Source organism: Rhodamnia argentea, chromosome 6, assembly GCF_020921035.1.
Source record: "Rhodamnia argentea isolate NSW1041297 chromosome 6, ASM2092103v1, whole genome shotgun sequence".
NCBI classification, from domain to species: Eukaryota; Viridiplantae; Streptophyta; class Magnoliopsida; order Myrtales; family Myrtaceae; genus Rhodamnia; species Rhodamnia argentea.
The window spans coordinates 28,541,762-28,557,908 of record NC_063155.1 but is presented as its reverse complement, the minus strand read 5'-3'; the positions used below and the strand labels follow the sequence as shown (position 1 = coordinate 28,557,908).

The 16,147-nt window shown below is 40.2% G+C and overlaps 2 protein-coding genes across 4 annotated transcripts in view; one reads left to right on the top strand and one right to left on the bottom strand.

Moving 5' to 3' along the window:
* LOC115757354 (DNA (cytosine-5)-methyltransferase CMT3-like) overlaps positions 1–16,147 on the bottom strand; it is a 266,289-nt gene that overhangs the window by 170,905 nt on the left and 79,237 nt on the right. The gene's annotated exons all lie outside the window — the stretch shown is intronic.
* On the top strand, positions 119–9,239 carry LOC115756519 (histidine kinase 4). 2 transcript variants are annotated; one of them, XM_030696353.2, is made up of 11 exons: positions 119–1,567; positions 2,002–2,235; positions 2,352–2,521; positions 3,777–3,995; positions 4,087–4,273; positions 4,352–4,403; positions 4,501–4,722; positions 5,018–5,121; positions 5,443–6,152; positions 6,793–7,299; positions 8,597–9,239. In XM_030696353.2, exons 1-11 carry the CDS (start codon positions 1,229–1,231, stop codon positions 8,844–8,846), a joined length of 2,994 nt encoding a protein of 997 aa, XP_030552213.1. In that variant the 5' UTR covers positions 119–1,228; the 3' UTR covers positions 8,847–9,239. The 2 variants fall into 2 exon arrangements, with proteins under 2 accessions (XP_030552213.1, XP_030552207.1); XM_030696347.2 differs by having other exon boundaries at positions 120–1,567; positions 4,501–4,730; positions 5,023–5,121.

Genomic DNA, 16,147 nt, shown 5'->3' with positions numbered 1-16,147 from the left:
CGAGAGTGGGGAAGACCGACCAGAGCGTATCTGCAAAAAATCCACAAAATTCGATTCAGTTTGCTTTTTAAAGCAAGGCCAGCAATTAAAACAAAAAGGAAAAAAGAAAAACAGATCCCCCCCTCCCTCTCTCTCTCTCTCTTCTTCTTCTTCTTCTTCCTCATCTCACCTCCCATTAAACCAATCTCCTCTCCCCTTGGATCGAGAAGAACCCAAGAAAAGAAAGCTCTTTTACACTCACCCAATTCAATGCACCATCATCTCCTTCTCCTAATCCATCCCACGCTTTAAACAAAACCGGTTTTTTCTTTATTCTTTCTTCCAACGACAGCAGCACACGCGCACGCACGCACTCTGTTTCTTGAACATCGTGTCTCCTCTTCACTCTCTTCTTCTTGGCTTCACTCGTGTTTGCTTCGCTGTGCTGTGTTGGAGGGTCAATCTTTTCACAAGGCCTTGGTTGGAATAAACAAAACCAGAAGATCAGTGAACGTGCCCTTTCTTCCTCCATTCTCCTCCTCTTACCAAACTTCACGCCTTCAAGCTAGACACGAGAGAGAGAGAGAGAGACAGAGCATGATTGGTGCTTTCTCTCTCTTCGTGGGTATTTTTTATTCTGTTCAAAGATTGGAACAGTGGCCAGTTCTCATTTTTAGAGAAGCGGGGAGAGAGGGCTGGGGGCTTTGTCTTGGAGTTTGAGCGCTCTCTCCATCTTTTGAGAGCTATGCTCGTCTCTATGTGAATCGAGACAAGCTCGTCTTTTTTTGAATTCTTCTTGCTCTCATCTCCTTAGAAAGCTCTACCATTGGGTTTCTATAGAGAGAGAGAGAGAGAGAGAGAGAAAATGTGTGTGTGTGTGTGTGTTTGTAGCCGCTAGAGTGTGTACGCTAGCCTTGAGAAACAGATTTATCTGTCTAACACCCTTTCTTTGTTTGCCCTTTACATTTGTTGCCCCCTTTTGCTTTCTGTTCTTTCTTTGAATGCTGCTGCAAAATAATTTTCTTCGGGTTCAAACTTTACTCTTGTTGTCCAAAAGAGAGTGCTCCCCAAAAACCGTTATTACTTTAGTACTTCAGCTGCGTAAACAAGTCCTGAGCTTTTCTCGGCTATAGCATGAAGTGGGTATCTGGAAAACAAGGAGGAAAACAAGAAGAAGAAGAACAAGAAGGAAAAGCACAACAGAGGAGAAGCGGAATCTGACAGAGAGCTTTACACGGGCACCGAAGGGATGGGGGTGAAAATGCAACAGAGCCACCATTTGGTGGCTGTGAAGTTGAATGAGCAAGTGGGGACAAAAAGAGGGTACACATTCATTCAGTCAAACAGGGCTTGGCTTCCCAAATTCTTGGTCCTCTCGGTGGTGGTGGTGGCATTCTCGAGCATGTCGATCTACAATAGCATGGACGCTGACATCAAGGTGAGGAGGAAGGATGGGCTGGTCAGCATGTGTGATCAGAGGGCAAGGATGTTGAAAGACCAGTTCAGTGTCAGTGTTAATCATGTCCATGCCTTGGCCATTCTTGTCTCAACCTTTCATTACTACAAGAACCCATCTGCAATCGATCAGGTTCGTCCTTGTACTCTTCTAATTGAAGCATATCTAGGAAATGTGAAAACAGAATATGTTTTGTTTCTCCTATTTTTCCCCTGGTCACCTTTCGTTTTTCTCGGATGACCTTGTGCATATTTTCATGCGAAACAAGGAGTTTTGGAATGTCTCAGCTTTTGCCTCTCGGTTACGTTGGCCAGCGAATATTTTTTTTTTTTGTTCTTCCAATTGAGCAGGACAGGGGAAATGGGAGGAAAACGATCGTGGGTCCCTCATTTACTTGTTACTGTCTGTTCCTTTCTAGGGATTATCCGACATGGTTCATTTTTCAGATGGAGTTGAACTCATTTTGTTAAGTGAAAAGATGGGAGCGTTTCTGTCTATGTTTAACTAAAAGACCCAATGGAATTACTTAGTACTGACGATCTTGGATCGAAATTGGCATCTTGAAGGAAACATTTGCTGAGTACACAGCAAGAACAGCTTTTGAACGCCCATTACTGAGTGGTGTGGCGTACGCGGAAAGAGTGATCAATTCAGAGAGGGAGAAATTTGAAGAGCAACATGGATGGACAATCAAGACAATGGAGAGACAGCCTTCTCCTGTTAGAGATGAATATGCGCCCGTCATTTTTTCGCAAGAAACTGTGTCCTACATTGAATCGCTTGACATGATGTCAGGAGAGGTAAAGGCAGATTATGCGGCCTTTCTTTTCCCGTCAATGTGCTCTCTGTGCTTGAGATCCTGTTAGTAATTCACCATTGATTTATGGAAGTGAAACAGCGTGCATTTTACTCGTAGGAGGACAGGGAAAATATTCTTAGGGCGAGGGCAACTGGAAAAGCCGTTCTAACGAGCCCATTTAGGCTGTTGGGCTCCCACCATTTGGGGGTTGTATTGACATTCCCTGTGTACAAGTCAAAACTCCCGCCGAATCCAACTGTGGAAGAGCGCATCAAGGCAACTGCAGGGTGAGCCCCTTATGCTGCAGCCTATATAGAGATCTTTATTCTTTATTGGCAAAGAAGAAAGGAATTGACTTTGCCTTGGCAAAAACAGAAGTTTTTAAAGTCTCATTTTCTAAGCTATTAAAGCTGAATTTTTTTCATTGTCTTGTACCTGGAGTTTGCAAATGGAACTATACTTGACTGCAATATCAAGCTGGCACTGATTTTTCATGAAAGCAACTAAGCAATGGCTTTGTTCTCCTTCTCAAAAACAGGCCACGTTGGTCATCGCCTGGCAATCTTCAAAACGACCTTTCTCTGTGTGTATTTGGGGGATTTTGTCTTTTCTTTTGGGAGGGGGGGTGTGTGTGGCGGGAAAGAGGGGGGGGGGGTTTAAAATTAGGTGATGACACAAGAAGAGGGACATTTGCATAGGATAAACACGGAGTTTGGATGCTTTATCCAGTTGCTATGTCATCTCTTATGAGCTCACTCCTTACATCATGCCTTAGTCTTTGCATGTAAAGGATATTGGGAGGAAACTGGGAAGAAATGATGAAATTTTTTTCCCCTCTCCTCTTCTCGCAAAAATTTCAATTCTTGCCCAGCTTTCCACAACACTCATTTCCCCCCTCCCCTCTTTCGTACACGAAACCTTAACTTCCATGATCCCCCGGATCTTAGCTGTGAAATTTACTTGTTTTGTCACTATATAGGGAACTTTGAAAATTAACCTGTTCTGATGACACAGTAGACATTTCTATGGACACAGAAGTTCATGGTGGCCTTGATTAGTTGCCACTTAACTTTCAGGTGTTCTTAATTGTGCAGTATTCTTAGTCCATGCATATAAGCCACTATACTTCTTCTGTACCAATATACTTTAATGATTGGATCAAGTTACAACAGGATGTCCTGGGCCTACCATGGCTCTTTACCAGCAGCTTCTCTAACATTGTTTGTCAGTTTCTTTCTATAACTAATGCAAACATAAATTCTGTCATATAATGTACATAAAGTGTCTTTATAAGAAGGCGGTAGGTTAGAGACTAAGTCAAGAATAACAAAGAAGAATAAATCAGAAGTAATTATCAACAAATTAATATATGGAGTTTGTAAGTGGTAAGGAGGGAGTAGTAGTCAAATATACTTTCACATCTTAACACTGGAGCAAAAGTTGCTTTCCTTGTGTACATTACATCTTTGGAATTTAGTATTCTTGATATCAAGTTTGCAAGTGTGGATGTGCTGAAGTCATGACCAATTTGAATTTATGCAGATATCTTGGAGGAGCTTTTGATGTTGAATCTCTCGTGGAGAATCTACTTGGGCAGCTGGATGGAAATCAGGCAATCTTGGTCAATGTGTATGATGTAACAAACTCTTCTGAACCACTTGTCATGTATGGTCACCAATATCAAGAGGGCGACACGTCCCTTCTGCATGAGAGCAAGCTTGACTTTGGCGATCCATTTAGGAAGCATCAAATGATTTGTAGGTTAGTGGGTTCATTCGTGGAGACTGCTTTCTGATTGGATGATTTCCGGAGGATCTGATGCTGCCCTTTCCTATTCTTTTTTGCTGAGCAGATATCATCACAAGGCACCGCCATCATGGACTGCCCTCACTACTGCATTTTTGTTCTTTGTGATAGGCTTATTAGTCGGGTATATTTTGTATGGTGCAGCAACTCACATTGTCAAAGTTGAAGATGGTTTTCATGAGATGCAGGAACTGAAGGGTCGAGCAGAAGCTGCTGATGTTGCCAAATCTCAGGTAATTCCTATTATTCTTTCTACACAATTCAATGCACATACTTGAGAGCAATTTGAATTGATGAGTTGCTGATTGCAGTTTCTTGCTACTGTTTCTCATGAGATTAGAACTCCAATGAATGGGATCCTTGGTATGTTGTCTATCCTTTTGGGAGATTTATTTTTCCCTTTTTCCCTCTTATGACTTTTTTTGTCAGCATCACCATCTTGGGCGTGTTCTATCTTCAGGAATGCTTGCTCTGCTTCTTGACACAGAATTGAGTTTTACTCAAAGAGACTATGCACAAACTGCTCAAATCTGTGGAAAGGCACTAATAGCATTGATAAATGAGGTACTTGACCGTGCTAAAATTGAAGCAGGCAAGTTAGAGCTAGAGACAGTCTCATTTGACATTCGATCCATTCTCGATGATGTTCTCTCCCTATTCTCTGAGGAGTCCAGACACAAAGGTATTGAGGTAGGTCTGAACATAGCGCAAGAATGCTCATACAAATAATTTCTAAGTTTCAAGTATTATCTGAACGCTGAAGATTCTTTGGGTTAAATATTTTTTACGATATGCTTGATTTGTTAATTATGGCAGTGGAAGTTATAATTTGGTGTCCTCATTTTTGGTCATGGAACTGATGTGCTTTGTGTTGTTTTATCTGGAAATGCCTCCTCTGCTTCTCTGTGTGGGTGCCACTTTCAACTACTCTCATCTTCAATGATCTCCGGCATATGCTTTAAAACCCATTTTGGAAGTGAAGCTTGCTGTCTTTGTTTCTGACAAAGTACCAGAAATTGTCATGGGGGATCCAGGAAGATTCAGACAGATAATTACTAACCTTGTCGGAAACTCTGTTAAAGTAAGTGCGAATTCTCTTCTCTGTATTCAAGTAAGAGAGAAAAACCAAATCTTACTGTTCAGCTTGTGTAAAAGTTACCTACTTGAAATCTCTGTATTGGAATTAGTTCCAACTAATTGAGTAATAGAATTATTTGGGTATCTTACTAGTCTAGCCCATATATCTGAGACTTATGATGATCTAATTACAAATGAATCTTCATCTTAGATTATTTGGCTACAAATTCGGTGATGTCCCATACTTGGTAGTCCTTTTCTTTTTCGAGTCTAGTCCTTTTCATTTCACTTGTGATTAGTACTCACTAAATCGAACACTTGACAGTTCACCGAGAAGGGACATATATTTGTGAAAGTCCATCTAGCTGACCAACTAAAGGGCGCGCCTAATGCGCACACTAAAACTTGCCTAAATGGACGACCAGAGGAAGATATACTGATTTCTGGTGGGTCACAATTTGAAACATTGAGTGGGTGTGAAGTAGCCGACGAGAGGAACAGTCGGGATACCTTTAATCTTTTGATAGCTGAAGACCTGTTCAATTCTGTTGATTCCAAGATGACAACTAACGAAGCTTCTGAAAATGTCACTGTAATGGTCAGTGTTGAAGATACTGGTATCGGCATTCCATTGCGGGCCCAGGATCGTGTTTTTATGCCCTTCATGCAGGCAGATAGCTCAACTTCTAGAACTTATGGAGGAACTGGGATTGGCTTGAGTATTAGCAAGTGTCTGGTTGAGCTGATGGGTGGACACATAAACTTCATAAGCCGGCCTCAGATTGGGAGCACATTCTCCTTTACAGCTGTGTTTGGGAGATGCAAAAAGCTTGTGTTTGCTAATGTGAAAAGGCCAACTTTCAAAGATCTTCCTTCTGGGTTTAAAGGATTAAAGGCAGTAGTGGTTGATGGTAAGCCGGTCAGAGCTGCCGTAACTAGATACCATTTGAACAGACTTGGCATTCATGTTGAAGTCGCAAGTAGTATCAATAGGGCAGCAGCTATGTGCGGGAAAAAGGGTTCTCTGACTGCTGGGTATGTTCAACTTCTTGCACGTAATTAGCTTTATAAACTATGGTCATTTTTTCAACACTTTCATTCTTATAATGGAGAAGAAAACCCTGGTATGAGAGATATAACAGAAAATTTCGAAGGTGTATATGCAATCAGTAGAAAGTTTATAAGGTCTTATTGTCACATTTTTCTTGAATAGTGTAATATTGAGTGCGAATCTTGACAGACACACTTAATGTTACTGCACTGACTTGTCGGTAGCTTCTAGATGGATCTCATTTGAACTTGACAAAGAATTTGTTTTGTAAGTTATTCTGTATGTTTTTGAGGGAAAATCATAAGTTGCAGATTTTTCGTTCATGTCTTTATTCTGCTTTTCCTTCAGTCTATACAATTGTAGCTTAGCTTAGACCTCATCGAAGTGCCTGAATCTTTCTTAAATGGAGGAGTTCTTTTTACTTGTTGCAGTTGGTTCACAGTGGTTGTCAATAAACAGAAAGAGGCGCTCCGTTGGTTGATGAGTGTGTGTCGATGTACTTAGTGGGCTCAAATTACATGTTTCTAGCAGAAGAAACTAAATTAACTGACATATCCAGCCCACAAGGAGCTGAGTTTTGAGGCAAATGCAGCTTCTGATTGCTTTATTCTCCCTATGTGACAGATATCGACATCCAGACTTAATTCTAGTTGAGAAAGATACGTGGATGTCCAGCATTGACAACTGCATAAGTTCAACGGTAACAGACTGGAAACAGAATGGCAATTTAATTCAGTTTCCTAAAATCCTCCTTGCAAGCAAACTCAGTGCCTCTGAATTAGAGAAGGCAAAAGCATCTGGTTTCGCTGATACCGTCATTATGAAACCTGTAAGAGCAAGCATGCTTGCTGCATGTCTGCAACAGGTTCTGGGTATAGGAAGGAAGAAGCAACCGCAGAAGGATATGCACATGAGAAATGGGTCTAGCGCCCTGGAGAGCCTTCTCTATGGGAAGAAGATATTGGTGGTCGATGACAACAAGGTTAACCGAAGAGTCGCGGCAGGGGCACTCAAGAAGTTTGGGGCCAATGTAGAGTGCGCAGAGAGTGGAAATGCTGCATTGGAGTTGCTTCAATTGCCACACGACTTTGATGCTTGCTTCATGGATATCCAAATGCCTGAAATGGATGGGTATGCTCTACTCACTCTGTCTGTAGTCCATATGTGATTGGAATACGTACACGTTATTCCCCTTGCTTGCGACTTTGTCCTGAAACATGTGAAATGAAGTTGTTCAAGCATTAATTGGTACCTCCTGCTGAGGGAGAAATAGCTATGGCATTCCTTCTCTCCTTGTTTCCAAATGAGGTAAATGGACATTGAGAAACGTGTTATAAACTTGTCAGTTAAGTAATTGCATAGGCTACGCAATGGTAGGATGTTCGCTGAGGACTAAGCAAGAAAACTTTTATCGGCCTCCCTTTTTGCGCACAAGCATTGTCAGAGAACATAGTTAAACTCTTAAAATTGTGGGAAGTACTTTGAAAGAAAGTGACCTAAGTATAGGTTCCTTAAATAATCATGCATTTCGGGGCTTACAAGTTTCTTGAGAGTGTTATGCTACCTTTTGACACTATGGAAGTGATAAAACGTTGGAACGATTCCCGTATTTTGTTCTTTTGCTACCAATACTTTTGCAAAACCTCTCACTTTTTTCATTTGTCACAACTTTTTTTGATATGAATATCCATAGTAAGAGATTTTGGGCATCACAATTACACTTCTTGTTGGTTTTACTCACAATTGGTGGCTTTTTGATACTTGAGGTCATGGGGTTCACATATAACATTGTCATCTGAGAGTTCAGCTTATTGGAGCTTCATTGGACTAAATGGTTTATCTTTGCTTATGATGAGATTTAGAAGACATCCACATATCTTTTCTGCATAGTGACGTTGGTATTTATGGATTTATACGTACTTTGATTTGTTGAAACTAGCTTTTATATGCTAGAATGTGTTTCCCTGAACCACCAAATATTCTTGCAGACAAGCTAGGGATACCAACCTTGTTTGTTCTCTAGTTATTTGGAGGCGGCAAATTTAATCAGTGTGAGGTCATTTCATTGGAGACAATCTGTCTAATCTCGAATCTCGAAACTTCTACTTGTTCCTTGGAAATGCAAAAATAAAAGAGGATCCGTTAGCTTGTAAAAGTTCAATCCTCACGGTAGCTTAATCAAAATTGTCCAAGGCTTAGTTCGGTTGTCAGTTTTGCCAACTTATGATCTTATCGCATTAAGCATGCACAGTTAAGTCAGAACGATCTCTCTCTCAGGAGGTGGAAGCTACCCTTCGGGAGGGATTTAATCTTTCTGAACTGAGCTTTTCACTGACCAATTGCTTTTATATAATTTTCCCCGTTTGTTTTCTTTCTTTACTTCTGGATGGAGGCAGTATTCTCATTTCTTTTTCTCTTCTATATGCAGCTTTGAGGCTACACGCCAGATTAGGCTGATGGAGAGCCAGGTGAACGAGCAAATGAAAAGTGAATCTGCGGTTGAAATCATGAAGGGGGGTGAGTGGCACACACCAATATTAGCCATGACGGCAGATGTGATTCACGCAACGTATGACGAATGCCTCAAATGCGGGATGGACGGGTATGTCTCGAAGCCGTTTGACGAAGAGAATCTTTACCAGGCGGTCGCCAAATTCTTTAGAACCAAACCCGTCTAGGACTTAAAAACTTTGAGCATCTGGTGAATTCATGTATGTCGCAACTCGGATGTTGCAGTGGGCAAAAGTGACCAGCGATTTTGGATTCTGCTGGTTGGTTTTTCGTGTCGAGAATGCGCCCACTCAAAAATGCAGGCCCTGGTAAATTGTTCTGACCTGACTCAAATCATTATCTTAACTAGAGTAGAATGAATGAGAGTATTTGTATACTACCATAGAACATCCAGCCCTGCTTTTCTGTATAGATCTTAAGGAGGGGAGAGGAGTCCAAAAGGTGTATATTTTCATCGTCGTAAAATCTTGTACGCTTTTCTCAGAATGCTCTGAACCACTTAATACAATCTAGAAATGTTCTTTTATGTTTTCCTTGATTGAAGATCTGATACACTTTCCTGATATCGTCGACGCAAGCTCTCAAATCTTGTTTACGCATTGTTTGTGCATAGTTTCGATCATTGACTAACCAGGTGTTGCCTACACATTTGCTTTTTGTGATTTTTGGCTCTCTGATGTGTATGATTGAGCATAGAGAAGCTAATGGGGTCGGAGTTTGAGATAGGTTGTCTAACGACCAGCATTGATTATGGTTATCTGGACCTAGTCTAAGAAGCCGGTGAGGCAAACAAACCGAGACTTAGCATCAAAAGTGGAAGCGTTAGCTATGCAAAAAGTGGTGGAAGATCATACTTGTGGAGATGCAAGTTCTGCTGAGAAGGAATTTGGAATAAAGGTTACCTACGAATGAGGCTTGGGCAAAGAGTTGAAGTTGCAAAACTGAATGGCCGAAAGACGTAATAGCTGAGAAAATATTGATTTCAGAACTTGTCAAATCCAAATGAGAAAGCTGCATGCAAGCTGAGGCACTGAAAATGTGGCTGAGTTGAAAATGAATGTAATTGGAATCTGAGCTTGTGCATCCTAATGTTGAAGTTGTTCAAAACTTTTTCGGTACCAGAAGAGTGGTGTACCACAGGAAAAGCTTTTGCCTCACTGGGGAAGTGGACTAGAAGCCTGTTCGGAATATTACGCCGTCATGGAGAGATTAAAAGGTTTTCCGAACGGTAAGACGCATGGAAATTGACAATCAGTTTCAACTCCATTGAAAATTCGGAGCTTTATTCGCTTAGAGAAGGTCAAACTGTATATGTTAGGTTTCAAGATAGCTTCCGGATCCTATCATGCCATGTCATGCACAACGAGTAAAGTTGAACTTCAAGTACTCTGCAAGACAGAAAGAAGATTTTCCCTGCATTTAGCGGGTGTATCTCGCCTAGACTCCCAAGCAGAGAAAGTTCATTGAGTTTTCAGTTAGCAGCCACAGCTAGTACGTGGGCAGGGACCATGGAAATCCAACACCACAAAGCTTCAACATCTTCCTACTCACCACCTCAACCGATTGTGTTGGATGTTTTTGCTAGTTTTGTCCTAATGACTGAGCTCTTATAGGCCAGTCGTTTCTGCGTTTCCAGACGCTTTAATCTTTCACCAGACGTACGCATGGCACGCGATAGGTAAGAACAATATTGTTAAAGAGGTGCGTGGTTCTTGTCTTTTCTTTTGCGACACAATGCACGGGGATGCAAGATCTCTTTCTCTTTGAGTAATCAACAGGATTTTAGTTGCATTCCCCGTTTGTTGCAACTTCGGACAATACGTTCTCTTGTACATCCATGGCGTATACCTTTGAAGATTTTTGCCTTGCTCTTTTTTAATATAGTTCTTACATGTGCTGAATTGCTGATGCTTGAGATGATTGAAGGACCTGCATATACCGAGCAGATTCGTACACTTTGCGGTTACTACTCATCATCGCGAGTAACTACACAGTGACGAGCCGATTTGTCCGACAGTGTCGTTAGGGATTAAGATAAAACTGCACACCACTTAATCTGATTAGAATATTTTATCTCATGCGGCAAACGCAGTAACGAGCTGATCTGTCGTGATGCATACGTGAGGTACGCACGCATAAACACGCGGGTGCGCATTAAAATTTGGCTGCGACGCTGTGTCTTGGCATGAAAATTACATCAGGAAAGAACGACTCCTCGCTGTCTATAGAACAAAATTTGGCTGGACAACCAATCTATAAATGGCATGCTCTGTCCTTGGCTAAACAATCGCCCCTCTCTTTAGGACTAGATACCAACAAAGAGTTATCGGGAGAGAGTGGCTCAGGAACGACCTTGAAGAGCTATGGAAGCTCGTTCCTGTATCTTTGTCCTAAGCTTAGCTCTTGTCTTTTGCTCCATTCCACAGGCAACCTTAGCTGATTCGGGGACAGCAACATACTACACTGAATGTGCTCGTAAGTGTGCTCCTACAACCTGCACTGACATATTTCTACCACTGATCTGAACTCTTTTGTTCTTGGGTTTGAATTCCTTCGCTGCATATAGAGCCTCCGCATGCTACAGGTACGACACTCCGGGTGGGGATGATAGCTGAGGCGAGCAATGAGTTTTGGCAACGCAGGGCTGCTTGCGGGAGAAAGTACTCGGAGACGTGCACCGCCGCCACCAACCTCGGTGATCCTCACACATGCACCGTCAAGTCGGTGGTGGTGGTGAAGATTGTCAACTATTGCCCGGTGGGGTGTTGCGGCACCATCGACCTCTCACAAGAGGCTTTCGCATCTATAGCCCACCCAGATGCCGGAAAGGTAAACATATCCTACCGCCGGTCCGTCTGCCTCAATCCTCATGCATGATCTCGATGATTATCATCGAGGCCGTTTTTAGCAGAGCAATTTTGTTTTTTCTTTTGTGACTTAAAAAAATATCTTAGGGGTTTTTATGCTGATGGATATGGAATGCCGCGAAGACCGAAGAGTCGATCACGAGTCCTTGTGTCGAGACGATGCGAGGAAGAGAGCCACCATGGATAACATACAAGAAATAGTAAAATTTCAAAATATTTAGCACTGAATTGCCACAATTAAAATGTTTAAGATTGTCCGCAAAAAAAAAAAAAAAAGGATTTAAGACTAAATTTTATGATTAAAGTGACACGTTTAAAAAGTTTGGACTGAATTGACCGTCGTAGGTTTAGGACTTCTTCGATAATATTCCCTCCTCTCCTTGGTTTGCCACGAAGCATATTGTAATTAATAATTGTAAGTATAGGAGTTATTTATTATATCGTCCATCAGCGGTGGCATTCAAATTCGAACATCAGTCGAATGAAATGACTAATCAAGTTGCCTGACAGCATGTATCTTACTATGGTCGATGTTCATTAACATAATAAAGTGTTATTCCTTGCATAACCATTTCGACATAAATGGATCCGTATTCGAACAGTTAAAAAGATTCTTGGAGAGAAGAACTTCTGTTCCGAATAATGAGTTTATGTGAACAACCACAAGATTCGTGAATATTTATTATTATTTTTTTTTGGCAAATTAGAGATTTTCCTAGTCCGAAAGAAACTTGTTTTAACTGTTATTTCCAAATGTGTTGGTGTTTATGCTTTAATGCCGGTTCCATTCTATCACTTTTTATTCAATGTAACAATATGTATACTAAATGCCGCGACCTTCTTAGAGGTGAACCACTCTGGGTAAAGCTAATGGAGTACTAAGCCCAAAGATTTAGCACAAACTCTCTTAAGCCCTACCGATCTCAACTTCTGGATTGATTTTAACATGTAAATTAATTCATTTAGGAGTAGCCGCTAATTAGTTATTGGTAGGTTGATTAGATACCTAAGAGTGGTAGAGCACTTTACTTTTACGAACTAGATATTCATGGATGAGAGGAGTTGGTAACGCTAGGTCAATCTAACACTCTTTTGGTACCTATTTTCTTTGCTTTTTCAGAAAACTTTGCAAACAGTCTGATTGATATTAAGCCACTAACATTCAATGGGTGATCATACGGATGCACAATCAATAATTTAATACTCGATAATAAAAGTATTAAATAAATTGCTAGAGATAGAGCTAATTAACCCCAATGCAAAGCGAAGCATAATTCACTATGATTATATCCCAATATCCGCAGGATATTAACTTAAAATATATGCATGCCCTAAATATGATTTCTATGTGAAATTTAATTCTAATTTTTTTTTTGGTTTTTTTAAGCAAAAACTATATTATATGCAATGCATATAATGCAATTTTAAATTCTACAATATGTCTACATGCTACTAATTTAACATGACATGCAATCTATGAACTTGACATGCAATCACTAAAATGGCATGGAAAATGTGACATGGCTTATGACTTGGCAAACATGATGACAGGTATGATGACGTGGCAAGGATGATGCAACTAAAACTATATGATATGCATATGTTATTTTTTTAGATTTTCTTCTAACTATGAAACTATTTAAAATGTGAAATTATCCAATTCGACATATGAAATAATTTAAATTAAGCGTTATTCTAAATTGAAAAATTTCCTTAAATTACCACACATTTCCTAAACAGGCAATTCTAATTATGAAACTAATCCATCCTAACGTGCAATGCAAATTTTTTTCGAACTTTCAAAATCGATATGTGCAATGAATTAAAAGTACGAAATTAGATTATCAAACCCACCAAGCCTTATTCACCAAGATTCAAGACGAAAAATCAAAATAATAAAAACGAAATGATTGCGAAACATCTCTCGGCTCACACTAATGATTATAATGATTTTTATGCACAAAAGTTTCCCAATTGGATAATGCCTATAATCAAAACAAATCATATCAGAATCGGACATCTTCATTCTTCAATATTGAATTGAATTTTCGGAGATCAACTAGAGAGAGGATTAGTGCCCAAGAGCATCACGAAAGATATGATCCCTTTGTTAATCAATTGCTTCCCTCTTCCAGATTATCTGCCCTTTGATCAAGCACGTCGTCTCTTGGCCGGATATCACGCAAATATGCTCTAATTGCCAAATGTTAATGCTAAATCAAAAGTGTAAGTGTGATATTGATATTTTTGTTTAGGGGTTAGGGGTCGACTCCATTTTCTTATAAGTCACTAATGGGTCCCCAAAATTTAGGCTTCGACACAAAAATTGCTCTGCCAAGCTCGGGAAGTTCCGAGTCCTTTGCTTATTATTTGTGAAACAAAGCATACGTAGATATAACGATCCTTGGAAATTGTAGGGAAAACTTTGGCAATCTACTCTTGCTTCTCAAAAAATGAACAATTTGAAAAGTACTTTCTTAAAAATGATTATTTGTATCGCTCACAAAAAATGAATAAATGGAAAATATTTTCATCTTCAAGAAATGTTAAGACACAAATTGTTGTCGATAATGAAATAATTTTTATTGACTAATTAATTATTTCAACCGATACAAGCAATGATTTTCAGAAAAATATTTTCCAAATTGTTCTTTTTCGCAAAACAAACGGAGTTAGAGCATCTGGATGATATTGGACACATGAGTAAGATTTACACAACATATATGGAAGAGGAATGACATCAACAAAACGAGTAAAGGTGTTCAATGTTTTTGTCCTAACCTTGTTTGCTCTTGTGTTCTCCTCCATTCCATGGGCAACTCTAGCCGATTCGGGCACGGCAACATTTTACCAGACATACGTTCGTAAGTTTTTTTTCTTGTGACAAGATGATTCTTAGCCTGAAAAGATCGCCATGATGAAATTTGGCGTTATCGTCAAATTAGGTCGGTCGTGGTGAAGATCGTGGACCATTGCCCGGGCGGGTGCAACGGCACCATCGACCTCTCGAGGGAAGCTTTTTGAATTCTGTTCTATATGGATTCAAATTTCTTATTATTTGATTATTTTAATATTAGTTTACTCAAGAATTGTCTAATGAATCCCTTGATTCGAAATTAAGGGATCAGGTAGATACTACAAATTAGCGACGATACGTAAGAAGAACGAAACGAAGTGAGAGGCCGGGGGACGGGGAAAAAAGTCGAGTCGTCCTTCGCTTTAGGGCCTGTCCCTTGGTGTGGTCAGTACTCCATACTATCGAGCAACGAAGCTTACACCTGTTCACTACCCCTTATGTAACTTCCCTTCTTTCATCCGTCCACGAGGCTGTAAAAATAGAGAAAGGGGCGGCTATCTAGCGTGAGTCGTTTCAGTTGTGTGCCACGAGGCCCATCGCGAACCCGGTTGCCGGCATAGTAAAAGTGACCTATGATCGGTACGTGCGAGATGAAATTTCTTGATAATCGAGAACCATTCTAATTTGCTAAATCAGTTATGATACTCGAGTGATGATCATTCGGTTCTTCACGCAGGATGTCATGAAGCTCTGTGAAGACAACAAGCACCCGGCAACAACATGTGGGAGGGCTACACAATGTTGATTCTAGCTATAAATGAAATTTGTAAACGATTCTCGTGTAAGTAATAAAATTGATTCTTTTATATATTCTCGCATCCTTGGAGCTACCTTCCCAATATTAACTTCTCGAAGTTTATGAAGCCTTACAGAGCAATATAAATTATAATGTTGCTTCCACCATGCAGATACCATAACGTTCTTCGTGTCTTAAAGCAAGGCAAGAGCATGGTATTTGGCGAGTATGTTTATGTTTACTGAACTGCGTCCAAAGCTTTCCTAGATTCACATTCACGTAAGTGAAACAAGGAGATGTCAGAGATTCAAGGAACAATCTAACAATTACAGCCGATGTTTGTTTTGTCTCTACGGCCCTCGCTGGCCCTCAGCCAAAAAAAAAAGAAGAGGGAGAAATTAGAAAAGAAAGAAGAAAAAAAGCAAAAATAATTACAAAAATCATAAGATATTACTAAAATTCAAGTCAGCCATTTCCAGCCAAAATTGGTTGGATAACACAATTGGTTCAATTAAAAGATTTAGAATCGAATTGGTATCAATGTAATAAGTTTATGACTTTTTTTGTACCTTTTCCCAAAGATATGTGTGTGTCTCTTATTAGCTGTCTAATTGACATGCATTTTGTACCTTTTCAAGGATTGATTTGATATCCTCACTACCACTTTAATTTCGAATGTTATGTTTTGTCTACAAATGGACATTATATCACATCTCTTGTTAACGTGTATATGTAAGAGACCAACAATGAGCTAAGCAGCCAATGAGGCGTCGGATGAATTAGTAAGATGCCCGAGCCTTAGACATGTAAACCGATAAGGTTCCAGATTCGACTCCCAGCAACCATGTCTTAAAGGACGTACCCGGTGGTATTGGCAAAACCCTCACCACCCCCGGAAAACCTCGGTTATCCAAAAAATAATAATAATAACAAGCTAAGCTTTATGTGATCCCGGAGCATTAGGGCATGCCATCATGAACCACCCATTGATCACCCCCAGTTTAAAAG

Bases quoted from the DNA above. Each gene is read 5' to 3' on its own strand.
- LOC115756519 (XM_030696347.2), top strand. From the start codon at position 1,229: ATGGGGGTGAAAATGCAACAGAGCCACCATTTGGTGGCTGTGAAGTTG. The intron at 4,731-5,022 runs GTAGGTCTGAAC...TTGGAAGTGAAG, and splicing joins CCAGACACAAAGGTATTGAG to CTTGCTGTCTTTGTTTCTGA. The intron at 7,300-8,596 runs GTATGCTCTACT...TTCTATATGCAG, and splicing joins CAAATGCCTGAAATGGATGG to CTTTGAGGCTACACGCCAGA.